Source organism: Electrophorus electricus, chromosome 18 (genome assembly GCF_013358815.1).
Source record: "Electrophorus electricus isolate fEleEle1 chromosome 18, fEleEle1.pri, whole genome shotgun sequence".
NCBI lineage: Eukaryota > Metazoa > Chordata > Actinopteri > Gymnotiformes > Gymnotidae > Electrophorus > Electrophorus electricus.
Window position 1 is genome coordinate 10,076,648 of NC_049552.1, and position 27,849 is coordinate 10,104,496.

At 39.1% G+C, this 27,849-nt stretch overlaps 1 protein-coding gene and 1 long non-coding RNA gene across 2 annotated transcripts in view; one reads left to right on the forward strand and one right to left on the reverse strand.

Annotated features, from left to right (window-relative positions):
- LOC113585044 overlaps positions 1-22,496 on the forward strand; it is a 44,282-nt gene extending 21,786 nt beyond the window's left edge. Inside the window, exons 3-4 of the long non-coding RNA XR_003411458.2 lie at positions 2,816-2,893; positions 22,063-22,496. This is a non-coding gene — a long non-coding RNA (uncharacterized LOC113585044). The remainder of the gene's footprint in view (positions 1-2,815; positions 2,894-22,062) is intronic.
- On the reverse strand, positions 10,206-13,974 carry en2a (engrailed homeobox 2a). Its single transcript, XM_027022330.2, has 2 exons — positions 13,190-13,974; positions 10,206-11,435 (listed from the first exon to the last, which is right to left on the reverse strand). The coding sequence occupies exons 1-2, from the start codon at positions 13,644-13,646 to the stop codon at positions 11,119-11,121; spliced, it is 774 nt and encodes a 257-aa protein (XP_026878131.2). The 5' UTR covers positions 13,647-13,974; the 3' UTR covers positions 10,206-11,118.
- Positions 22,497-27,849: the final 5,353 nt, after the last annotated feature.

The following is a 27,849-nucleotide window of genomic DNA, read 5'->3' on the forward strand; positions in this document are numbered from 1 at the left end:
AGGACAGTGGACACACACCTCTTGCCTTCCTCTGTGCCCCCATCGCCCTCTCACCCCCCAACCCCGTCTGCCATCCAGCACTGGGGGGCTTTGACTAGCCAAAAGGGGCACTGTGACCCCCCCCGCCCTTCCAGCCTGCACTTGGCCACTGCTGACCCCTCCTTCCGGAAGTATCCATGGGAGGGAAAGTAGAAATTTTGTGAGAGGGCATTTGGGAAGGAGCACCATGCACCTTGACCTGTCTAGACGATACTCTGTGTCTGTGGGGTTTTTTTTTTACCAAGCAGGCAAAATTAACTCTGACCTTTTAATGTGTCTAATGTAAATTTTTTCTGCATTTGTTAAAGCTAGGGGCTAAGCTAGATGTGTTGACACATTAACCTGTGGACCTTTCATTTAAAATGTAAAACTTCCTGAGAACTTAAGCTGTTTGTCTTTTTCCTTTTGCTCTGCGAAAAATCAAGATTGATTCTTTTCTTTTAAAATGTTAATTTAAGGGGGGGGGGGGGGGGGTTTTTAAACATAAACCAGTTTTGGGTTTATTATTCCAGCAGTGATTTTTTTTTTTTTTTTCAAATGGAACTGGGATGCTGATGAACTTTCTTCAGAAAAGAATGAAGGGGGTTTTCCAGGGTGATGGTGACATTTTCTGTAAGTACTGTTTTGGTTTGGTTATAATTTTGCATATATATTAATATTGGGAAACACACTGAGTGCTGAAATCTGATTGTTGAGGTCACCAAGAATTTTCTTCCTTCCTCAATGCAAATTTATATGTAACATCCTTATTTAGACTTATGTATCTCTTTAATAAATAAATCTAAATCTAGAGTAAAAATAAATTGACTATGATTATTTATTCTTCCATTTGAGTGCAGACTAGTTTCTTGGTTTTAGAAAAGGTTTTTGGTATAGTTAGTGGTATTATTAGAATCTTTTGTAGGGATAAAATGTCTAAAAGATTTTCCAGAGTGCTTAGCTCAAATACATCAAATGATACTCGCTGAATATTATCATTGTTCTTATACATGTTTGAACAGGTGAAGTTTCAGCTGCTATTTTAAAAATGTTGGTGAATATCAGGTGAGAGTATGTCGACTATATGAAGATTTTGTCTGTGTAACGATTGTGGAGGTGTTTTGATAGCTAAAATCACCTAAGGGTGCCGTGGCTTTTGATGGGAGCTTCCTCCATCCATGCCGTTTCTTCTGCTCCCTGTCTGTTGTCACACCAACCTGCATCCCCCTCAGATTTGGGATCAGTTCTTGTTGCACATTTTCCCAGTCACAATTGTAAATGGATTAGGGTATCTGATGCTAGATCAGGCCAAAGAGTGCAAGCACCCAAGATGGGGTCCACCGGCAGGGAGAGAGGCGGCAGGCGCCGTTGGTTTTCTCTCCTCATGGCTGCTCCAGCCCCGCCCTCCAACCAGCCACTCAGCGCCAACAAAATGGCAGCCGCAGCGACGCGCCAGAGGAGCAGTCCTGTTCCACCCACTCCTCCATCTCCCATCTCCCATCACCCCCTCCTCCTTCCACATGCTTCCTCTCTTCCACTCCCATTTCGCCACCTTGGTAGTAAAATACACGGGAAACATTCACTCAATGCAGTATGGCCATGTAGTTTAAAACAAAACATTTAACTGATAATTATTTCAATTGCATTTTGATTGGGTTAGGTTTGTTGAGTGTGTTGTGTGAGATAGGAAATACCTGAAATGTGTGTGATTTGTTGGAAGACTCATTTGAATTTGTACGGTTGTTTGAATGTAGAAATGCTATGTCTGTGATACAGAAGGTATACTGTTACATTTATTTTGGCCTTTCACCATTTTTTAACTGTAGCGGTCAAACTTGCAAATGTAATTATGGTAGGGAGAACACAACAACAACACTGTAATTCTGTAATGGCACGATCAATCTATTGGTCCAAAATCCTGTACAAAGCTGCATGTAAATGCATATGTATGAAGTTGGTTACTGGTTAGGCACCTATGAGGGTTTAAGTTGATGTAGACATTCCCTTTATGCCATGCCTAAGCTCAGAATTTCCTCGAGGTGGAACTGAAAACATCCAAAAGGATACTGGTTTGTGTTTGTATATGATAGAAACTTTTCAAGGGAAATGCATCAACATCAAAATCCAATTCTTGCTTTATATATTTAAACTGTGCCAAATATCTTATACCCTGATTGCTGATTTTGGTGCAGGACTGTTATCATTGGCGTATTGTAATTCATAACCATGTCAAGCATGGCCTCAGCAGAATTAGTGAGCTTCAGCTGTCAGCTGTACTCAAAATGTAACACGAGTTGAAAAAAATACTGAAATTTTTTTTTTTTTATTGGAAAGGTTTTACAGTGTTTAGTATGGGCCAGTCAACAAGGTCAGCACCAACAGACTGTGTTTACTTATCCAGTAAATAATAAGTCAGGGATGTGAATGGCGTCTTTTACAAATGACAGTAAATGACTGCCTGACTATATCACAGTTGACCTGACATTTCAAGCCCAAATGCGATCATTTTAAATTTTTTATTAGATTTTATGTCTAACTTGTATGTGAACATCTTCTCAGGTTTATTTTGTGATACTCATGACCCTCCTAGCAATGAAGGTGAAGGTGTTTTAATGTGATTCAAAATTGAGGCTGTAATAATGACTAGAGCATTACATGAAAGGCAAAGAAGCCATCCCAGTACGCATAATAAATGCAGAACTTCCAAATGTATTTAAATTTGAAATATGTTGCTTCATTGCTGCTGTTTCTCTTTGTGTGCATGCGTGTGTGTGTTCATGTGTGTATATGTCCCTAGAGTTGCAGACCATGAAGGTGTGATGGTGTGACGGCATGACTACACCATGTACTTGGTGAAATCGGCAATGCTGCTAAGGTAAATGTATGTTTGCCATCTATTAATCTCTTTGACTGCCTTCACTTCACACAAATCAGAATGTGGTCAGTTCAGAATAAACAATCTAATGTTTCTATACATGACAATAAAATTTTCTATTCACCATGAAAAAAAAATTCATGCATTTTTAGACCTCTCATAAACAGCTAGTAGTCAATCTAGTAGTTAGTCTTACTGCCGTACCAGCCAAATATTGCATGTGCTATAAACAACGTAGCTGTAATAAGCATTTAGAAGTCAATGTTTATAGCACATTCTCTGCAAAAGAAACATGTAGGAGCATCTGAGCCATGTTTGAGACAGTTCAGTGTCTGAATTTCTTTAACGCGAATGTGATATAGTACACATTATTAAGTTGTATTTAAAAATAGCCTACAAGTAATAGACACTTTAAAGTGCTTCTAAGTGAAAACCAGTCTCAGTGTATGACAGCTATGACAAACACCTGTTACAGCTTTCAATCAGTTGCAGGAAAAAAATAATAGGGTCCCCATTTACATATCATGTCTGAGTATACTGTATCTTTATGTAAAATTCATTCCATATATGCCTTAGAAAGTATTTTTATTTTTGCCTGAAAGATACATCTGCAAAATTAACAAGTAAATTTTTTCTAGTACCTTTTGTGTTGGTGTATATTGTTCTTTTCAGAAAAAATCCTGAAAAATCACACATCATGTGGTTTGTTAACTTTTAAAACTGAATAGACTTCTGAGTGATTACTTTTTTACCCAGTTGTTGGGAGTCACAACTAATTATGTCTGAAAATCCTGAATATTACAAGGTCAAAGGTCATTATGCATTATTGAATAGCTTACAGAAACCACACTGGAAAGGTCAAATTCTCAGTAATATGTTCAAATGAGAAGCGCTACACTGATGTCTCATAATTTTATATTTCACCCCAATTAGGTTTTGTTAACAATATCCATGTGAATCAATAACCATGTAATGACCACATTTCAGCCTCTTTCGTAGTTTATCAGGCCAAGTTATGAAAATAATTGTGAGGCTGGATAGTCACATGGGGTTTGTTTCTCATTTTACTAGACTTCAGTTTGTCTTGTTGCTTACACTTACATTCAAGCTTAAGAAATCCTGGCATAGAGGTGAGATTTTGATAGAAAAATTCTGATTATGGAAGCTTAGTAGATCCTACTTGGCCATTTTCAGCCTGTTGAACCAATGGTCTGTTAAATATGAGCATTTGCTTCATCACAAATAATGTGTCTAAAACTGGAATTCTTAAGAGTAGTTATAGATGCCAAAAAAACACCATATCTTAACACAGTTAAAGTTAGCATAGAATTGCCCTGTATATGGGAAAAACGACACCTTTGATTGAAGATTGTAGTACTCCACTCAGTGTATATATGGTGAATCAGTAGTACTAGTACTTCTCAAATATTCCACTGTGACTTGAAACCTGAGCCGATATTGAAATGGCTAGACACTGACTGTGAGTTAAAAAGGCCAAATAAACAAACAAGTGTTTTGTGATCTCTTAACGGCATTGCCACGCAAGTTTCAAGCCTATGTGGATGATTTGTTTGATGTGTATTTGACCTCACAGCAGTTGCTGTGGGGATTAACGAAAAAAAAAAAATAACCCAAGCAGGTGATAACGTTCATATTCAGCATTTATAATCGTTTGATCTGATCTTACAACACAGGACCAGTGTAACTAGGGAAACTACTAATGCAGTAACCTTGGCCTTACTAGCTCACCTATGAGCGGTTTGTTTATGCTTTTTCACTTATAGATTTCCTTTTTCACTTATAAATTTCTGGTTTTTGGAGAAGTGAGTTTTTAGTATGTATAATTAGAGCTTACAGTGTGGTTCTAGAATATAATGTTATAGTTGTTGTTGTTGCTGTTGTTGTTGTTAATTATTAATAACTGACCAGAAGCCATTATTACATTACATATGGATCACATATGGAACTATGTGAGACTAAAGTGTGCAAGTGTTCCTCAATGTTTTTTACATGTGTGCAATAAGTGAAGAAGTAAACTGCATGAAATGAAGCAACTAATATTCTGTTTTCTTTTTCTCTAAAATTCATATTAAGCAAGAACTCCTGGGTTTCTTTGTTTTTCCCCTTCTTTTCAGTATTTCTTGTTCATGTCTGTGATCCACACTATGTATGGTTGTATCCCAGCTTGTAGTAGTTTGTGTGTGTGTGTCTGTGTGTGTGTGTCTGTGTGTGTGTGTGAGTGTGTCTGTGTGTGTGTGTGAGTGTGTGTGTGTGTGTGTGTGAGTGTGTGTGTGTGTGAGTGTGTGTGTGTGTGTGTGTGTGTGTAGACAGAGAGGATCTTCTCCACAATGCATGTGCTTCCTATTGTCCACTCCTCTGAGTTGACTTCTTAGGAGCCTATTGCCTAAGACTCATGGGAGATCAAGAGTTACCAAGGTGCTCTGTAGATAGGCAGACTGACGCACATACACCCGTGCATGCTCACACACACACACACACACTCATTTCCTTTGGCTGTCGAAGTCCTGCTGTGGTTTCAGGGGAGGTCACTGACACTACCACTGGAGCTTCCCCCCTAATGAAAAACTGCTCCCCCACAGTGTGTGTGTGTGTATGTGTGTGTGTGTGAGAGAGAGAGAGAGAGAGAGAGAGAGAGAGAGAGAGAGAGAGAGAGAGAGAGAGGGAGAGAGAGAGACAGAATGTGTGTGTTATATTTGTGTGAATAGCTGCATATGCATTACTGCTAGGAGGCAGTAACTTGTTGACTTGCCGCACAGTGCAACGAAGAAACTGAAAAGCAAAACCAAAAGCAAAACAGACACACTGTGCTTATTATTACATGTGTTTTACGCTTTTTTAAGCTATTGTAGACATTTGGCAACGATGCAGTGAGTAGCTTGGCAATGAATCTTGCAAGTGTGTGAATCTGGCACATGACTGTGAAGTACTGTTGAGTCCACGAAGTTGGAAGTCATTGGGTCAAACCAAAGAATGGGTGGTGGTGGTGGTGTTATTGTTGCAGTTGTGTGTGCATTTGTGTATGTCACAGTGATGCAGAAGTGTTGAAGAAAGGTGAAAACCAGTCGACAGAATCTGTTTCCCTTCAAAACAGTCCAGTACGCCAGCTGTGGCATTAACTTGTATTCTAACAAGATTAAAATATATTTGTCCTGAGGATTAGCATACTTTAGTGGCCTCTTGCTTCTTTGCTGGACTGGCCAGTGTATCTACCACTGGCTTTTGATCTCCCGTGCATGATGAGGACCCTGGCTAGGGCTCGGCCATCTGAGCACCGGTGTGAAATCGGCCTGATGTCATCCCCATTCTACCTCACTTGCGTCCCTCGCCCTTTTAACCATGTTTCCGAACCTTGCCGGTGCATTCCTCCCTGGGCCTAAGGAAGCATTTGAGGAGCTGGTAGAATAGCTCAGTAGGAAAGGTTGGCTGGGGGAAGGGTCTTTGTAGAGCAGGGAGGAGATGGATCTTTTATATGAAAAACAAGACAAGGAGAGATTCCACTGACACTTTTTTTCTTCTTTCTGGCGTTTTTGTTTAGTTGACTTTGATCGTGGCATTTAGAAACATTTGACAAAGCTAACAGTTAGCTTTCAAAACTTCCATTTTTAGTTAAATTAATAGTGGTTCTTTTTGTAAAAGGAGAAAGCAAAATTGGACATAACACCCTTTAAAGTGAGTTTCTACTGAAACAGAGCAGTGCATGTGTTATTCTTGTCCTGAAACAACTTCTGGGATGGTGAAAAATGTTTTTGGGCACACCTCCCTCTGCCACTGCTACTTTGGGTGGATGGAAAACTTATACCTCAGTCCTGTGATGTCATTTGGAAAATGTAGTGGCATCTGTGGGTACCCACCAAAGTCTTGCTTGCTGTATGGGAGGCATGCACGCATGCTGCTTTCCTCAGTCGCCCCTACGCAGTGTTCCACACAGTTATAAATAACGCTCTATTTCTTGAGTGGGCCAGTGCTGCAGTGGCATGATTTCCCATGTTCTGGCTCTCTAACTTGTATCTTATGATCAGAAATATTCACTAACGTGATCAATGTAAAGTAGATATCCCATTAAAGGACACAGCTTGTCAAATGACCCTACATTTCACTTGTCTGACATACAATAAATGCTTTTGTGTGAAAGGTGTAAGCCAAAGGAATGTAAGCCAAAGGAATGAAAAGTCTGTAAATCTGTCTTTGAGGAAACAGTATGCGTGTATGTGTGTTTAAGTGTCATTACACTGTTCATTACACGTTTCCAGTGAATCTTCTGCTGACGAGGCATGTGGTTGACTCAGTGAGCCTAGTGTTACCCTTCATCCTCTACTTCTTGAGATAAGAATTGAAGGTGGGGGGGGCTGATCTTGCATCTTCATCAAAGAATAGTGATAGTAACTGAATGGCAGTAAGATGTCAGTACAATATACCTCTGTGTCAGCAAGATATGTTGCGTTGTGTCGTTATGTCAGCAAGACGTGTCGCTATTTTGGAAGAGTATTGAAATCTGGTCTAGTTGTAATAGGACTTCCTTTTAACTGTTATAAACTGCAGCTTGGCTGATGTACGTTGGTAAATTTCTCACTGAAGAACCATCATATCTTTATATCATGATAGCAAGGATTTTGTCAAAATATCAGCAATGTCCTTCAGTTTGAGGGCTGTAAAAGAAATTATTTGTTGTTTTAAATCTGTGTGGTAGACAAGTATACTAGAAAGTGAAATGGTGTGTAAGCATCTGTGTGAGATGGAGAAAAAAAGGCAAGAGAGAGAGATGATAGCAGGTAACTTTTTTGCTAGGGGAGCTAGACACCTGCAGTCATGATAAGAGTTTTTGACCTTCATCTGGAGTCTCTCTCTCTCTTTCTCTCTCTCTCTCTCTCTCTCTCTCTCTCTCTCTCTCTCTCTCTCTCTCTCTCTCTCTCTCTCTCTCTCTCACACATACACAAACACACACACACACAAGCACTTTTTTTTTTTAGCTCTATAGATGAGTCAGTCAGTCACCTCTTCGCTCAACCATTGGGTGTCATTTCCTCATACAAGGGCTCCTATAAAGGAAATGTAGATGAGGCATTGTCCGTGATGGGGTCAGCGCATGGGAAAAGCCAGTCGCCCCACTCCATTCATTTATTTGATTCTACTGAAAGGACAGGTGGACTAGTCTTGAACAGGTTTTTGACGCTTGGACTTCTGCAAAGTTTAGAGAAGAATCAACACAATGCCCAGCTCTCTAAGCTAATGCCAGGCCAGACAGGCCTAGATTACCTGTTCTTATAAAGACATTTTTTTTTTTTTTTTAAAAGGCCAAACCATACAAGGTACAGAACTCATAGTATTCATTAAAACACAACTTGACTGGATGTTGTTGCCTGGTCAGGTCAGCTAATTGTATTTCTGCTTTATTTTATTCTTTTTTTTCTGTTTTGAGAGCTTAGTTTACATTAGCAGACTAATATAACTTCAGCTAGCTACACCCATATGTTTTACTGTCTATTACTCTCAATAATGTTAGAATTGTGTTGTATACCACAACATTGTACATGTAATTTCATAAAATTGAACATACTCTGGATGTAAAATAAAGGTGTACTCCTTAACCATAAGGAAGGTCTTTTTTCTGTTTGTTTATTTTATTGTGTTAAGCACCCAGAGTAAATAGTTACCTAAGTGTTCAATTTTACCTCACCAAGTTAACAAAGCATTTGTGCACAGGGCTTCATTTTTAAGGTAGTTAATTAGTTAATGTATTTAAGTGTTTGTACCATATTTTGAGTCAACTGGGGGTTCTTTGCAGTAAACCATACTGAAAGGTGTCCACGAGTAGCAGGTGTTTTAGCCCTAGTATATATAGACGGTTTTATAGCATTATTCAGATAAATCTAGTACAGACTCATTTGTCTGTGTCTGTCTAAGTGTAAATATTGAGATACCTTTATAAATAGATTACAGGTGATTGGTAGACTTTAGCCATGCTGATTAAACCACAAATCTTTGGTTTTATTTTGATTTTTGACTAATTTCATTGTGATGTACCACTGCAGGTCTCTGTTATACACTATAAAATGTCCTTGTATAGTTTGTCATCATGTGTCTCAGTACATAGGGATAGGGATCAAAGGGGAGAAAAAGAAAGAAAACTCAATTTGCAGGTTTTTACACCTGAGAAGTGCCAGGTTTTGGCTGGGTGATGATAGGTTTGCATTTATTTATTTATTTATCTATTTTTAACAGTGTGTCCTGGTAGTCGTATCCATTTGCCTCATAACTGCCTCACATTTGACTCACTGCTGATTTGATAAAGCTTTTCGGCCAAATTATGACGTAACATCCGTTAGGCCTAGTTCCCATTTGATGAAAGTGGTGCTCATTCTGATCAACCAAAGTGCTGAATCAGTCACATGCTGTAGGTCATGAAAACACCTGATTATTCTAGGGATGCTAGAATAAGAACTCAAGCTACTAAGAGATTAAGTATTATCTTCTGTGTTTATTTACTTCTTTTGCAGTTCAAGAGGCAATTAATTACACAATTAATGCATACGTGATACAAATTATTTACATGTGTAACAATACTTGTAAACACAAAATAAAAAATAACATTGTATTATACATCTTGATTTTGTCATTTTAGTTTTTAACATAGTTTCTATAGATATATCTCTGCTGATGAGTAAATTCATTAGGTCGAACCAGCAGTTGAAATAGTTGGAAAGGCTGCATTTAAACACTGCTGCTCTGATTCTGGCACAGTTCTGTGTCATTAAATTCGCACTTGAACTTGTAAGGCAAAGTGTGTTAAGTTTGGTGGATTTTAATTCACACACTCTTTTTTAGGTATACAACAAAAGGATAACGTCAAACAACAAAACGTTTACAATCTGGTATATGGAAATATTCTGCAACTAAAAACTCGATCATACTTTTATAAACACGTGAATATGCCTTAATATGACAAATCGCAGCTTTCATGCAAAGGCCCCAAAACCGCTTCATTCACATACAGACGTTATTGCAAGATAAATAAGCCATTTAAACACCTTTTAGAAATCTACTCTCAAATAAAAAGCGACACCAGTCATTGGATAAACTTTTTTTTCTTCGCAATATATCTCTATAAATACATAACAAATATGAACTCGACAATAAAACAGTATTTCAACATTTGTTATACAATAAACTGCTGGTTTGCTTCATTTAAATTTTCATAATGTTTATATATATGTTTATATATATATATATATATATATATATATATATATATATATATATATATATATATATATATATATATATATTTCTGTATATGATGTTACTACGCTTATTCTCTTGCTACTGTCAAGAGCGCGCATAGGCGTAAATCATTGTCAGTGAGCTACACACGTTTATAGGCAGCATAACGTTGATTTAAACAAATTTTGCTACAAAAAAAATTGATTATATTGCTCTTTCATAAAAACTATGCAATTTAAGACGCTTCGGTTTGTTTTATTTTTACACGCCCAGTTGAAATGGATAGACTAGGCTACTCAGGTCGTTCCAGTGTTAGGCTGTTACGCGTTGTTAGAATATGTCTACACATGGTAGCTAAATTATTCCTACACAGTAGTACATCTCGTTCTTGCGATTTGAGTATTAATCCCCCCCTGCCCCCGCCTCCGTCATTGAAAGTAGCTAGGCAAAACCTGCGTATTTTTGAAATAAAGTATCTGAACATAATTCACTTCACACTTAATGGAAATTGTATCATCGCTGCGTCTATTTGTGTATCAAACAAACCAAGGAAAACGAACAAACGTGGAAATAAAATGTCTCTTAAGCAATTTATTTATATTCACAGTTGCCTGGGTGCAGCAGAAGATATTCTTTGGATTTAAGCAAGATGTATCTGAAATGTGGATCTGTATATTTTTCGATAAACTGGCCTATCGAAAGCGCTTAGTAATAGTGATTGCATGGGAACGATATACAACGCAGTAGATGCGTCTTGCACCGAATTCTTGACGTGCGAAAATGGGACCCAGATGGAATCCTATTTTGATAAGAAGTTGGTCATACATTGCTGTGAGAATCTTTCTCAGCTGAATGTAGAGAACTATAACACTTCAATTTCAGCTTCAATAATGCTGGCATGTTTGTACGCTGGCCCTTGTTTCTTGCGAGTTATTGCATTGTAAATATAACGATAACCTCTATCTTCTCCCACCCCCACAACAATCTCAGTCACTTTCTGATTTGTCGTCCTTAGTCGCGGTGGCGTGGTTGTAGAGTCCTTGCGCCATGAGGTGTAAGGCCAGCGCGTTCTTGGTACCACTGGCCTTTTTTATTTTGGCCCGCTTGTTCTGGAACCAGATTTTTATCTGAGATTCATTTAGGCCAAGTTCCTGTGCCAAGCTCTGTCGTCGCTGCTCCGTCAGGTAGCGATTGGTCTGAAACTCGGCCTTGAGTCTCTGAAGCTGTTCCGCAGTGAAGGCCGTGCGTGGTCGCTTGTCCTCTTTACTAGCATTTTTCTTCTTTGGTTTGCGAGTTCTGGGACCTGTGTGTAGAATTAGAATAGAAAATGAACAGAATGACCAGATTGAAGTGTTGAGTATCGTGTGTGTGTGTGTGTGTGTGTGTGTGTGTGTGTGTGTATATATATATATATATACATTTTGCGTCATAGTGTATGAACTGTACGGTTGGCACACAGAGAGCTACATGAATAGGTAATGCGGGGGGAACCTATATTGCAGAATATTGATGAGGGACTCGCGGCAAGCTCCAATTTGGACATTTTCGGTTGAAAAACCCTTGTTGAGGCTTGAGATGGGATGGGCAATGGTTATATGGGAAACACAAGTGATGCTGACGCATTCGTTGTCGTGCTTAATTACGCTTGCTGTGATTTAGGCACCAAGCTCTGTAAAGAGCAAGGTACTCTAATATAAACAGAAGCCAATATTTGTTCTAATCTGTAAATTGTATAAAACGCTGCTTTTGTGTAGCGTTTCACTGCGCGTCCATGGCGATATATTTTACATTTAGAGGAAGTTTCTAAGCCAATTTTAATGGCGATAAACAAGCATATTCAATAATCGTTACATATTTGTCGGACTGCTCAGAATACCTTGATCCGACTTTTCTAACATAGGCTGATTCTTCCGTATGTAAACAATAACACGGAATAAATTCATTCGTCATTCAGCACCGACCTCGTTTTATTTCGCAACGACAGTGCTGTGTTTAACCAGACAAACCAACGAATAACCACAATGGCGACGGCGCCGCGAGAGAGTAACATACTGGTACGTGAAGCATTTACTAACAAGTCCACTCGCATTTATGCACGCAGAACCCAAACGAAAATAACTTTCTTCATATTCATTTTTTTTGGCAAGTAACACAATAAATCCACCACCAGATTAATGGTGTCCCTCACCTCTATTTGAAACCGCTTTAAATTATGCATATGAAGTATGTATATTATTTTTTCTCTTAGCAAATATTAGGCCGCCTAATTTGTTGTGTTTAACGGTGAGTTGTTACGCAGACACGTAGTATAAGAGGTACTTTAACCCATTTTGAATCATTGCTTACTCAGGAATATCAGACACAGGAGGCCTACCCCATTGTCAAAAATATGGTAATGAAATATCCAGAAGACAATTGATTTGCATCTTTTGTGTTTGTTTGTTTGTTTGTTTGTTTGTTTTGTTTGTGTGTTTCATTGATTTTTCTCTTAAGCATTCACGATCTTGACAATGTTTTGAGTTATCTTCTGGACTATAACCTTTATCGTGTTCGATCTCTTGGAATGAGATCGAACAGGATAAAGTATGATACCACCGCTCATGAGAGAATGGTCGAGAATGATAATAAATGTATTTTCAAAAATATCACCGGGAACCGGGTACAGCCGAAACAAGATTTTTGCTCACGATATGTGCATAAAGTACAATTTTACCAACTTTTATCTTTGTTTTATATTTTCCTATCTGATCTCTGGCGAGAAACATACTTCGCTCTTAACGAATGAGTTTATCACAGCCTATGTTGTGATGTAGTTGTATAGAATAGGCCACACAATCCAGTTTCACGAGTACATTTTTAAATGATTGTTATTGTAAGTATTCTCCGTGTGTTTGAATGTTTAATAATCCCCTAATTTTACCGAATTACTATGGTTAATTTTATCTTTTCTGGCAAACTCTCTAGTAGCCAAAGTACACCCTAATTGTAGTTTGTCGTTTGCGTCGATTGTAGTCAAGTTACTGGGATATTGCTGGAAAAAGAGAACTCGGTGCTTACCTGACGAGGGCCTGTCCGAGTAACGCGTGCAGTAAACCCAGGCTGGCCACAGCATTGGTTGATTAATGGTAATATTTGAGCTTGTCTGAGAACTGTCCGAGTCCGAGCTCAGACAATGATCGTTGTTTTCGCCCCGAAATGTATGTGGTTCATCAGCTTTTAACTCGTTTTTTTTCCCTCCGCCGCCTGCATGCGGCGTGGAAGTACCCTCCGTTGGCACAGTTCTTCTCACCTGTCCCGCGCCGGGTTCTGCTGGACTGTGAATTTCTCTTCCTCCGATGCGACTTTCGTTTTGACTAATGTTCGTCTCTTTTTTTCGGCCAAAGTCCGGGTGTAAGATATTGTCTATGAAAAAGTTGGTTATTCGGTGAGGGAGTTGCACGTTCCCCGGAGCTTGTAGAAGGGGACGGATGTCTCGGTTGGACTCGTCTCTCGCACTCTGCTCAATCTCATCCATACTGAGACACTTTACACGCTCCGTCCTTAACCCTTTAACGGTCTCCTATACTCAGGCACCTACAGCCGAATCCTCTGGCGCTTCCGTCCACTTTGTTCCGTTTAAATATATTTTTTTATTAATGTGAAAAATTATCAGTGAGTTTTTGGGACAATAAATAGCCCTCGCGCGTTGTGGTCACAAAGGAAGACCATAGTTTCGGCCCCGTGTCTCCAAGTAGTATACCTGTACTTCTGTCAGGTGCACTACAAAACTTGTCAGTTGGGTACGATCCGTTTTCTGCTTAAAGCGAATGACAGGGCTTCAGTGACTACACTAAGGGCAAAGAAGGGGGGCTCCTAACTGCTCCTGAAATACTTTCACTCCGGATTTTTGTTCTTATTTTTAATACGAGCCCCCTAGTGACGTTACACTCCAGTATCCTAGACACGTGCCTTCGACCAATAGATTACAAGGGAGCTTGTCACATGACCCTGATTCGAGAGTAACTGGCAACGTTCAGCCTCGCGTTTTTAAAGATACAGTGTTGCACCAAATCATAAATGCAATGCACTATTGCGATGCTATATGTGGCGTGAAATAAAACTTGCATATCTTTATGGTGATGCATAAACTGATCACTAAAGGTTCTGCCACTTGTTTTGTTTCATCACAAATATAGACGTGTGCAGGTTAAGTATGCGAAAACACATTTTGTTGTCGTTTAGGCTGTGTTAGCCAAAGGTGTTCTCATTTTAGATTTTACTCACAAACGAGAGATAAGCGCGCGTGCTTCGGAGGATGGCATGAGATCTAATGATAATGATCTCATTTTACTGTCTTTACGACGCAAGTTATGTAAACGCGCAGGCCTCGGACATGAGATCCACACCAGAAATGGGTGGAGGCAGAACAATTGCGTGCCGAGGTCGTCTTCTCCTACAACGCTTCACATAGATAATTTACATCTATTATGATGTATTTATTTTGTGGTTTATATAGAGGAAATATATCTGTGTCGATTTTGCTTTGTGGACTTGTTTGGAAGGCTACTAACATAATGAAAACTGTGTGTAAGCGTAATAAAAGAAAGCGCTTCCTGTTTTGAAAATTAACCGTTTCGTCTTTGCTTTCAGATGGAATTACACAATTATGAGAGATAATTCCGCTACACACAACACATATAGCACACGCCGAACACGCAACGCACTCCCTTCCCCTTCTACGCTCTGCCCTCTAAAGTGAATAGTCTCCAGTATAGCACCAAGTCCTTATGGGTGATCTTGAATGTAATGTCGATGTTGCGGACAGTGGTAAAGGGCCTTTGCCTCTTTAAAAGAAATCGGTGATGCAAACGTTTGTGCTCACCGAACACATGTTGTAAAGGCGCGCCAAAGATGAAACTTTTAAAACTCCTGTTAGATTTTTCTGTGTTCATTCCGACCAGAGCTAATAAGTTGCTGTAAAGCTCAAATATGCCTTATCAAATGCCTTGTATCTAGCGCGCTTCAGGTAGTCGGGAGTAGTAGACTGACGCGCAGAACGGGGGAGCGTGATTTAGGATTCTTCTAATGAACCGTCGCTTCTCTTGGTTGTGGGGTATCAGTGTCAGATGTAATGCCCTGGTCTGCAGAACTCAGAGGGCATGTTACAAAGTACGATAAATTAGATTTAAGCTTTCAAGCACTCCTTGCTGTAATTCCAGCTAGGCAGTACGGTGGGGCACGTAGGCTATATCTGCGAAAGTGCTCATCTGTTTGTGTTGTCGTTGAAGTGGCACCTTAAGATGGTAGCTCTTAGATAGCATATTTCATTACATAGACACTACAATCGAGTGTCCAATCAAACTGAAGCTAATTCTCTGCATAATAAGCTTTTTCTACTGTGATTAAGCTCACTACTGACCTAATGGTGACTGTATAAAAATGCATCTAAAGCAAACACGCCACCATAAGACGCAATACGTTCTCTCCTTTACATACGTGTCACCCTCTATCACTGAAATAAAAGATTTTTACATAAAAATGTTATTTTGTGTCTAATTCTGTGCTGTCTACTTGAAATTCAGTTGGACCACGCCTATCATATTTGTCTCTTTACTTTTTTGCTACGTCTCACGTCGTAAATCAAGATTATTTTCTATATTTCATGACTTTGTTACATTCGTACATGTCCATAGACGCTGATGAAGACCTCCAAACACCAGCCATTTTGGAATGCTGGACAGTGGTACAGTGGCCTTTCAAGTGTGCGCTGATATACCGGGTCACGATAGGCTTGAGCGAAGCCTTGAAGGAAGCCACGGGTGTAATTAGACGGGCTATTCTCTACGATTTTTTCAGCTCTTGTAATGTACGCGAGGAAAATCCCAAGCTCTAAATGAGCGGAAGACAGTGGGCCAGTATAGGGACCGCGAGTTCCGTGGCTTGCCTTCTTACCTCGGTTTCACACCCGGCAAGGACGTTTACACTGATCTATGCAGGAGTGCACTCTACGCCCCCTTCCAACGAATCTCAAATGTTTACTGATTGTTAGTATACACCAGTAGCCTGCAGTTTATGTATTTACACTTATAAAGTTGATTGTTGTTTTAGGATCTTAAAAGTCTGTTTTTGCAAGGCAATATGTATTTACTATCATCGTTACAGCAACAGCAAACGATACCCTAAACGTTTTCAATGTAGTACAGACAACTACGATCTACTGTGGGCTGCCCGTTATGACCTGAAGTGACGGGTTCCTCCAAAAAAAACCAAAAAAAACAAACAAACAAACTCTGACTGAACATAGGCTATAGGCCTTGCTAGGCTTCTGTAAAATGTGAACAATTGAAGGCCAAGGACGTTGAGGGATATAAAATGAAACAACTTAAGATATAAACTGACTTTTCTTACATTTTAATTCAATGTGCCAAATTGATAGAACTTGGTCTATATATCAGATCATTACGAATTACTAGAATTCGAAGTTTCTTTCGTAAGTATTTCGTTGTTTCCATCGAACATTGGCAACACAACGCTAAATCATTTATTTATTCGTTCGTTTGATTGGTTGATTACTTGTTTAGCACAGACCATTTTTAGCCATATGGCAAAATCTTCTAACTAATTAAATAAATACTAATTATATTAAAAGTTGGTATCTTCGGAAACTACATAAAACTACACCAGTTCCATTGTCAAAGGTAGAAATGCCGGCCTTTAGCCACTTTCCATAGTTTCCCTTTTTATTTATTTATTGTAATAAGCCAGTAATACAATCAACATTGTTTCATTACGTATTGTATCATACTGCATTCGGTGGTGTTTAAGTCTGATGAGGAGTTTATATAATTCATTTCGAAAAGCTTGCTGTGTTCATTGTGGTCTTATAAACTGGACTAATTGTATATAAAGGGATAAATGAATGTTGGATAATATACTAATTGCTGTTTTATAACTAATGTTATAAATTCCGCTGTGTCTAGTTTCCAGCACTGTGCAGTGCAGTGTGCAGAATAATCTTGTTGTGTCAGGGACGAGGAGGAGCACAGTGCTAGTTTCAAGACCGTACCTTTTACAGCGCAGTCAGCACTGAACTGGTGCTGCCTATGAAATCTGTTTCATAAGGGGCAGGGCCATACGTTGATGTTTTTATTTTGAGTGGATGTGACATCACACCCGCTATCTTACCAGCGTTGTTGAGCTCATGCGCGCATGGGCATAGCCTATTCAACTCTACCGCTGATCTATAACTACATCTACTACACATCTGGGAGGGGTTAGCCAGTATATAGGCTACGCTTTTCACTAAGATGATTCACGTAAGCGTTAGCACTTTCCGGCGTCATATAGTCTGGTTTTCAATGGGGTATACAGGAAAGCAATTATTTATACGTAAAGACTCGTGGCCAACAGGCATCTTTGTTATAGAAGAGCTGTAATGAATGTGTACCTTCGTCTTTATCTTCAGAATGACGCGTTTATATTGAGCGTTTGGGTGACCAGAAAGGGTCGCTCAACGTACATTTTTTTACGACGATCTACTATTTATTTATTAAATTACTTACTTCAATAGTATTTTTGCCATTTGAGTGGCATAAATATACTCACACTCATGTATTTCTGTAGACCTTGATAGGCGAACTAACTCCAGGCCTAATCTTCTTCGGTTATATTACTGAATTCATCAATTAGATTTTAAGAAAATAAGAATATATGTGCTGTAATTATAAATCATATTGTAAAAAATCTTAATTTGGTTACGGAAAATTAAATTTTGAATTTTAATGTTTGTACCTGGAGGGTAAACAGAAATATTGATTACCCTTAGGGCACCAGAAGCTTATTACAACCAACACTGTCAACCATGCTACACAGGTCGATACCTAGGCGCCTTCTTTTAGACACATGTTCATATATTATAAGAATTCACTACGTAAAATGAAAATTAATGTCCACTGTGCTTAGTAAAATTGAGAAATGTTACTATATTCTAGACTAGACTAACCTTAAAACCCAGTGGGCTTTTGTTGTTCCGCCTATGTCGTTCTTGTCGAATTTGACACGCATCTCATTACAACCAAAATAAAAATGGACCCCAAGTCGTTTCATATTCTTTAGAGATTTATGAATCTGTCACCTGCTCGTGAGATTCACCCACGTAATACAAATGTTCAGTACAAACTGGACATGCGCACAGGCGAGCGTTATAACTGCAGCGCTCTATCGCTCTTCCTATGAGTTAAAGAGACCAGTGCTGTTGTCTATGCCACATATGAGATTCCTTTTGGGGCCTGAGACGCATCAGCCAGTTGGTGCCGCTGGCCTAGACTCTACTACAAAAGGTGCTGACGCGCGGAGTGGATTTGTGAATGGACGCGTTGGTGTGTGCACCTCATTGATCATAGAGCTCACAGTCCGCTGTAGGGGATAACGCTCCCTTCTTCTTTCTCTCTCTCTCACTCAATCTCTCTCTCTCTTTTTCTCCCTTTCGCTCTCTGACACACACACAGTCAATCAAAGCATGTCTGTAGTATGAACCCTGACACCATGCAGGACAAGATCCAAATGTGAAAGCCACACCGAGTATCAAAACCCAAGCGTAAAAGAGCCACCAGGACAGCTGTACTTCAATAACCTTTACCTCAAGTGTTTACAGACTTCTCGACGACCAGTAAGAACAAAAAGCATATTGCTCTCGGAAAATGTAAATTGATAGATGTATCTTTAAGGAAAAGTTAAGCAGTCTTCACGGTCCATACTGTTTTTGTACAGGTACTTTGAAGTCAAATTGTTGTCCAAGTGAATATCGCCTTTTAATTTCTGACCAGTACTCATTGTTTCAAGCCCCCCTCCACCTCGTCCAACAAAGCCGATGAGCCGTCGGGGAGCACGTCTTAGCGGGGTGGGCACTTTGAAAACGCTGGGAGAAGAAAGTTTATAGGTTTTAATTCCCCAAATTCTAAACCGTCTGATCGCCCTGGCGTAGATAAGTCGCCTTTCAAGCGGCACAGCTCTGTCACACAGACACGCCGTGCATGCGGTGTCTCCTGCAAACGCAATTAATGGCGTCGATGAAATCCCTCTAAGTGAATGCCACTTCCACCTTTAGCTCCCTTTCTTTAGAAAACGGCTTCATTGACAGTCAAAGCTTTAGCCGTTATCTTTCACTTAATCTCTCCGAGAATTCAATGAGACAGATAATAAGGGGGAGTAGCGAATTTAAGAGAAGCAAACAAAATAATTTTCCATAGGCTATTTTGTTGGCCTTTTTCTGGTCTAACTTTTACGCTCAGAGTAAATTATCGGCCTTGATACAGTTTAAAGTGTCTAATTTGTTTACTGAGACTAAATTAGTCATTATGCATTTATTTCACGTTTCTCTGAGTATACATTACTAGCTGACTCGAGCGTTTAGAAATGATAACCTTAGCTCTTAGTAAAAGCATATACTTCTGTTTTCTCAAACATGTTTATATGCTGCTCTTAAATACAGCGTTTTGTTTATGATAATGTTTGCTTTTCATTTATTGTCATTTATGCTGTAATATTTCTTAGGCTTACTAAGTGAATACCAGACTTTCCAAAGTGCCACAGGTGCGTCCTCTCCTTCCTAAATTCCAAGCATTTCTCACCGTGAAAACCTGCATTAATTGTGTTCATCAGACACGCCAGCCTTAATTATATTTCATTAACATGTCACACTCTTTACTCTTTTTTTCCCAGAAATGTGTGCGTGTGAGACACTCACTTCTGACAGATAAAAATGTAGTTCATTGCGCTGTGCAGGGTTGTTCCCTAATTACGGTAACCTTTCTATTATATTTGCGAAACTTATATGTATATGGTGTATGGTATCAGACACCAGTAAGCAAATAAAAACAGTAATCATGTATCCCAAAATTATAGAATACTTAAGCCTTTTGTTTGTTAAGACATTGTATTGTTTCTAAATATTTTGTTATGCGGCATAGGCGTAACCCAAAGCAAGGTTATTGAAGATGAATCAGAGCAACTAATGTTCGCGATTAATGTGTCACCCGACACTTGGAATTAATCATTGAATGAAACTGTAATAGTTCATTATTTCTGTTGTTTTTGTAATTCTAAATAGTTCCCAAAACTCGTACCGGCATTAGAATATGTATTATGTAAATAATGTTATTTTTCTTAGTAGACCAAAGTCTGCCTGAAGGAAATGTTTGTGCCCTATTCAGGTGTTTTTTTTTTCTTTTTTTCTTGAATCTGTGCCCCTGCTATACTGCAAACGTAGCATTGAAATGACTTGTTCTATTCTCCATAGTTTTTGTTTTTGCACACTTACTGCTGTAAATAGTCATATGACCTGCAACTATAAAAGTACGTAGAACCATATCAAAGTTGACTGGGTGAGTTCAAATTTCTTTTGTTATTGTATTATTATTATTATTATTGTTATAATAATAATAATAATAATAATTATTATTATTATTATTATTATTAATAATAATAATAATAACAATAATAATAATAAATATGGATTTTAAAAGGTCAGTTATTAGCATAACATCTTATTCAAGCCATCTGTTTAAAATGGTATACTCATTTGTGAATGGCCTCAGACTTTATCACAGGCATTCAGACTTTATCAAGATGAACTCGACCACGTCGAGATTACCGGTTCCACGCAGAATAGTTTTCCAGCCCCTTCACGTGCAGGAACGTCTTACTCGTGACAGTTAAGAATGAACGCCACGTGGTGGCTATTCCTGTCAGTGAGTTTATATGGGTTTACCTTCCCAGTCATACAGAGCAAATAGCGCGCGCGTGTGTGTGTGTGTGTGTGTGCGTGTGTGTGTGTGTTTCGGTGATGGGGTTTATGAATGACGGTGCTTGCTATACAGGACTTACATTAAGAAAACCTGATCCCATCATCAAACATTTGACCTATATGCATCCTTTGAAAGGCACGATGCTCAGAGGCAAGCTTTATTTTATGTCTGTTGAGCTTTTATTTTATAATTATATCTGCTTAGCGGACTCCCCATGGACAGGTCAAAGATCGTGGTATCCTTGTCACTTCATGAGTTTGAAATTGCACTGGCTGATTGTTGACGAGCATCACGACAAGTGAACAGGGCGCATAACGAAGCACTTGTCGCTCTGCACTTTGCTTTCTTACCACCTCGTTGACCATTTTCTCTGACCAGTTCTCTGTATATGTTACTGAATGATATTTGGAATGATTTTTGATGCAGTCAGGTTAGACAATGCCAAAGATGCCCTATTGATAGAATATGTCACTAAAAGAAAAGAAATACTGAAATTGTGTAATTAAACAACTTCATAATAAAAAGGAGTAAAAAAAATAATGAATGCCATGTAAGGGGTGCAGAATAAAGTGGGTTTATAGTAATGAACACATATTGCAATATAAATTGAACTTAGGTTCAAAGGTAATTTCCAAAGTTATGCTACTCAATTTTGGTTTGCTAAAGTTACGTAGAACTGATGGAGCTTTGCGAAAATCGGTTGGCTTCCTCATGTTGTATATCTACCTCAGTCTTCATCTTTAGCTGCTGTATATGTGGAGAAGTGTTTGCGCACATTAGCAGAATCCATTTGTCTCATTCTGCACCTTTAACCTCGTCTGAAGATTTGTTTTGGGTACAGCTGAGTTCCTAAAACGCTGATGGGGATATCTTTAGCAGTAACTTCTACCATTTAAGAATAAGTGACACAAATGTAAAAGTAATTTTACAAGCAGGTTTACGCCTATATATTTATGTGGATGTATTTTCAACCTTTACATTGATTATTTCTATGTAGCCTCTGAGACTGGCTCTCTCTCTCTCTGTCTCACTCACTCTCTATCTCTTTCTTTCTTTCTCTCTCTCTCTGTGTGTGTGTGTGTGTGTGTGTGTGTGTGTGTGTGTGTGTGTGTGTGTGTGTGTGTGTGTGTGTGTGTGGACTTCCAGTGTCTCTCTGAGAAAGTTGGAGTCGTCTTTTGTGCGTCTGAACTCGACCGGAACCTGCTTCATCCACAGCTGCTTTCCTGCTTTGTAAGGACGAACAGGCTACGCAAATCCACCATCATTCAGACGCTGATCTTTTATCCCCTGCTGCCAATTCCCAGATTTCTCCGCTCTTCGGTTAGGTGTTGATTATTCTAGAACATGCCAGATTGCCTACTCCTACGTGATTCTGACAGTGCTATGTAAACTCGTGTTTGTAAATACTAAAAGCCATTTATTCTGTACATGAAGAATACATATCTCGAAGAAATATTGCTATTGATTTCTATTTATACTCGATTTGTATTAAACGTATTTGGAACGTTAAACAAGATACTTTGTAGACCCACCAGAGTGAAACTGCCTGTTTAACCCTTCAATAAACACCTTCGGACTCAGTTGAGTACTGCATAGTTTACTGTGTCTTGTCTTATAATGGTAACAATACCAAATCATATCAACAACAACAACAACAACAACAATAATATCAGTAGTGGTAGTGTTACGTGTGCTTGTCCGACTCCTCAATTTTCTCCGCCTTGTTAGAATTTCATTACTGAACTAGAAGTCTGGTGAATTGTTCACCCGACCTGAGGACGTCTTCTCACTGGTTACCAGTTGTCTACAGAAACCTACATCTCTCTTAGGACGAAAGGTGAGAGTTCAGAGTATGTCAGTCAACGTTGAGAGGAATTAGGAGACAATTGAAATGAGCCCTAGTCATAACCTTTAAAATGACTTAATGAAGAAGTCGAGGTCTATCCATAATTTAGAAAACCTGTCCCTAATTTCACACCCTAATATTAAAATTAGCCTGAATAGTTTGATAATTTAAAACTGCAGCATGACCTAAACGTTTAGAGATATATGAACGCACTTTTCAAATTATGGAATGATGTCTGCATATATTAGCCTACTGTCCTCACTTAGATTAAACGCTACTCGAAATGGTCGAATACGCTTTCTTTTACTAAAAATACATTTAAGATCGACTACGTCATAAATAATCATGCTCGTGTAAATATTGTTTTTGTAGGTCTGCGCCATTTAACATCTCCCTCATCCTATCAGTGTAAAGTTAACCTAAATTCCCTTTAGACCGTTAAGATCTAGTAGGTCATAAACTTCGAAAACGAGACAGGACAACGGTTTCCTAAGATACGTACACATTACACACAGCCGTTGTTGCAGGCTTGGTTTATTAATTGGTTAAACGAATTTTCTCTTAAATGAAAAAAAAACCCAGCCTGCAGTCAGTGATCGGAACTGAATTATCATCAGTTGTTTTAATGTGGTGCACATTACTAAAATATTTTACGTAAAATTGGCTTGTTTCAAGATATTGATATGAATGGTACGAAATACAGTCCGTTAAATGTTCAAATGAATACGAAAGGCTGTCAGTAAGAATGGTAATAAGCGAGACATTAGATAGTCTAACTGACCTTACGCAGTCCAAAGTAATCCGCGTCTTGTTCAGTTTACACTTAGAGATAAACTAAATGGCACTGCTGCTCTTATTTAGTGACCAAATTGCAGATGGGTTTATTTGCGCAGACACAACCAAAATTCCACTTCGTCGCCTAAAGATAATTTATAGAATATCTAGATCAAATGTTAGGGTTATGTGAAATAATCGATGATTTATTTTCTACATAACCAGTTATTCACAGGATTAGCACACCTGTATTAAGGGCTATTTAGTCTTGCAACCTTGTGCCCGTTTAAAAAATCCCGCGTCTCACTAGTTAAAGGCAAATTAGTTGATGCAGTTGATACAACCTCAGCAGTGTTTTTAGCGATGTGACTCATTCGGCAAACTCAAAAAGGCTTACATATCCTAGTATTCAGAGAGCATCTTCGTGAGCTCTTGATTAGGTTGTAATATCTGCGCGCTGCGTGACAGACAGTTAATCCCAGCCGTAGTGCGATGTGTTTCATTTGCACTGTAAAGGATTTGCGCAGATCAGTCACTTAGTGTGTCATCACCTGAGATTTAGTTTTCTGGTAACACGCGCTGCTGAAACCATGTGATCTAACTTTTACAGACGTGCGCAGAAGAGAGACATTTGTTATGGCACTGTTTGTAAACTAATAGGTAATGGCGAACTAAGGCTTTTCTTTATTTCTTCAATCTGTTTTTACTGTATATACGTTCTTTGTATAGATCTGTCCATTTATTTGTCTTTTTGCATGATTTGCATGACACATTAAAGCCTTGGCCTAGAATTTAAACTGCAAAGGCACTAATAGTTTTTGTGCCGAACCATTCACTTGGAATATAAGGTTACTTCAAAGTTTTAGGATGTATGTTAAATGTGTATCCTCATAAAATGGAAGACTAGTTATTGCTGTAACACTTTTGTCATATTCTTAGTTCACGCAAGGGTCAAGTTTGGTCACGCGATGACTTTGGCCGTCCTCACCAAACGGCCTTGTACGCGCCAGGGGCTCTTATTTTCCACGCTGAATCCATCAACCAATTAAAAGAACCAAGGGAGAATCAGAATGCCTCTGTTGAATGGAAGTCCTGCTTGCTTGAGAGAGGTGAGACAAGTTTAAATGCCAGGCTGGCATTTGAATGGCAACACGAGCAATTTGGAGCGGAGTGAGGCCCCATTTTGCACCATCTTGTAAGCCTGTCGCTGGTCTGTGTCCCATTAGCTTTAATTCTTCTATTCATTATCCTCATGGCTCTCTTTCCAAAAGAGTGAGTGAGACAGAGAGATAGTGATGAGAGATTGGGAGGGAGAGAGAGAGAGAAAGAGAGAGAGACAATGTTGACTTTAATACATCTGCTTAAAAATACCTTAAACTTCCCCCAGAGCCCAACACCCAGAAGTAACCACAAATCTACACATTCAACAAACAGCACACTGGAAATTCCTGCTAAATGAAAGAACACAATACACAAATTCTCTCACTTGCCACTGAATGTCCATATCTATGGAGCTCTCTACGCCCCTGGCTGACAGATAAGGCTGTCCTAAACGTAATGCCACATTTTGGCTTTGAGTTCTTTGCTCACATCCTGATTGACAGGCGAAATGGGCAGGAGGAGCTAATGAGTGTAATTATGAACAGAAAGGGCAAAATAACCATTGCTATGGCTCTTCTCAGCTCTGATATGCCCCATTCTGACACCATTTTAGATTTTGAAAACTGCTGCATGTCTTCAGATGGAACAGCACAACTATTGCAAGGACTGAAAGACTATCTGAGGTGTAAAAATCTCCTTTTCTATTAACTCAATTTCTTTCTGGGTTTGCTTCTGTTTTTTTTTCATTCTCATTTTATTCACACACTCCTTAATTCCCCCTCTTCTCTTGCTTTCTTTCTCTCTCTCTCTCTCTCTCTCTCACACACACACACACACACACACACACACACACACACACACACACACGCAAGCATGCACGCACACACCCTTTGTCTCTTCCTCTAGTCCTGTGTTAGTTCAGTCCGAAGCCAGTGAAATGTCAGGGGTGAGTCCAGTAAGTCTGGATAATTGCTATTCTGTCTGCTCGGGCATTCGGCTGAATCATCTTCCATTACAGTAACAGCAGGGGGGGGGGGGGGCACACCCAGGGCCAAAAAGCAACCGAAATCTATGCCCGTTAGAGCACCGCATCTAGCCAAGAGTCATCTCCACAGAAAAATACACACACAAAAAAAGCCCACCTTTTTTGTAGTGTCATTCTTTATCCTTTCACTTAAACCTGGGTACCAACCCAACCGACTGTTTTCCTCAGTCACTTCAGAAAGAAGTGAATCACACTCTGTTGGTGTGCTTTTTGTGGAGTATCCATAGGTAAACACCTGCCTGGTATTTTTGGAGAGTAGTTCCATTACAAATTGGTAATAGTCTATCAATGGGCGAAGGCTCCCTGAACCCCAAGTGCTCCAATATGCGCAATCTAGTACAGCCCTGAGAATAGTGCTACGTGGAGAAGAAATGCTGCCATCTAGTGGGTAACAGAGGAAGCACATGCCCACTTTTTTGGGCTTAATTTTTTAAAATGTTTCTTTTTAAAATGTAAATGTACCAGTCCCACTACATACATTTGACAAGTTCTAAAGCACTTTGGTGTGCTTCTAAAGACTCCAAAGTTTTAATGTGCAAATTCATGAGTGATTGTGATTAGATGACCGTTACTATGGAGATGACTACTGAGGTGCAATTGCCCCATCCCCATACACAGCCCCTGCTGAGTCAGTGCATTATTGACAAATACACACAAACACAAACACAAAGAGCTCCTTTATATGGGAACATGAGCTCAGACTGGCTGCTTTCAACTAATGCCCATTTTCTTAGTGCTCTGATAAGTGTAGATTCCCATATATGTTAATCTGCTAAATAAAGAGCATAAATAGTTGTAAAGCCTCCAGGCCTGTTTGAAAGAATAGCAGTTGTGAAAGCCTATCCCTATAACACAGCTAAAATAGCTTTGAGCCTTTTGCCTTTGAGCCAGTGCTGCTGTAAGTCACCTGTTATTCATATTCCAGCTTTCTCAGGTCACCTGAACACTGAATGTCACTTACTGCCTTACGTTTGTCTCTCCTGTTTAATTTCAGTGGAGCTTGGGTCAGGACAGTCGTGATTAGAGGATCTTCTTCCATCCATTACTCTCTCCCACTGAAAATATTTTCCCCTCCCTCTCCTTTCTTTTCTTACTATAGCAGTCTCAGCTAGACGTGTCGCTACAACTGCAACACTTGTATCCTGTTGCGTGAATACATCTAGGTCCTACCCACAAGGAATGCATAATTTTCCTCCACTTCATTTAATCAGTATAATAGAAATAATACAATTGAAATGATGGACACACAAACATACACTTTAGTCAAGAAACTTCAATGCCTGCAGAAAAAATAAAGCTTTCATTGTTTTACATCTTCTATATTCCCTGAACTGAAGTTGAGGGAGGTCCACCGAGGCTGCTGTTAGAACAAGGTCACGTTAATATTTTACAATGCTTTCCTCATGCTTCTGCACCAACCACTCAATTTGACACACAAGCTTTTGTTTCAGATACACAAATCTTTCCTATTTTCCTAATACTAGTCAACAATTAAAACACGACAACACATAGGATGCTCCAAACAGTGGAAGTGGTCCTTGATATCAATTAGAATCATTTTGTGACTTCAAACAAAGGCGTATTAGACCTCTAGTACTGGATCTTAAAAAAAAACTAGACACAAAAACACAAGAGTTATTGCTTTGTTGGTTTCTGTCTACTGCATAAGATTTTGAAGAATCTTTACATCAAATAAAACAATAAATTATGAAGGTATATCAGGCTCATAGTAATGATTGCACTTAAATCTTTGCTCAGTCCCCCCCCCCAGCTCCCAAACTATGTTGTGTAGAGCAACTGTCTGAATAGGAAAAGAATGGATTATTTGTGGCATGCAGTACACAATGTATACTAAAAGTAAAAATATCAACAAATGAGAAAACACAAGTAATCTGGAACAGTGACAAAAGCACTCAATACTACAAAGGCAATCACAGATTGCAAATTTTCAAGGCTGTAATAAAAATGTCCCCTTAATTCCCAACCTTTCATTGGCTGCATGTGTAAAGTCTTTTCTTAATTTCCTAAAACTTAAGCTACAGCCTTAGAGTAAATTAAAGTGTATACAAAGGCCTCTATGACTGGCCCAGACACCGTAACGTATGTCATCCTATTTTTGTTATGCTGTTGGAAAAGTACAATGCCGATGAAGGCATTATTTCTCATT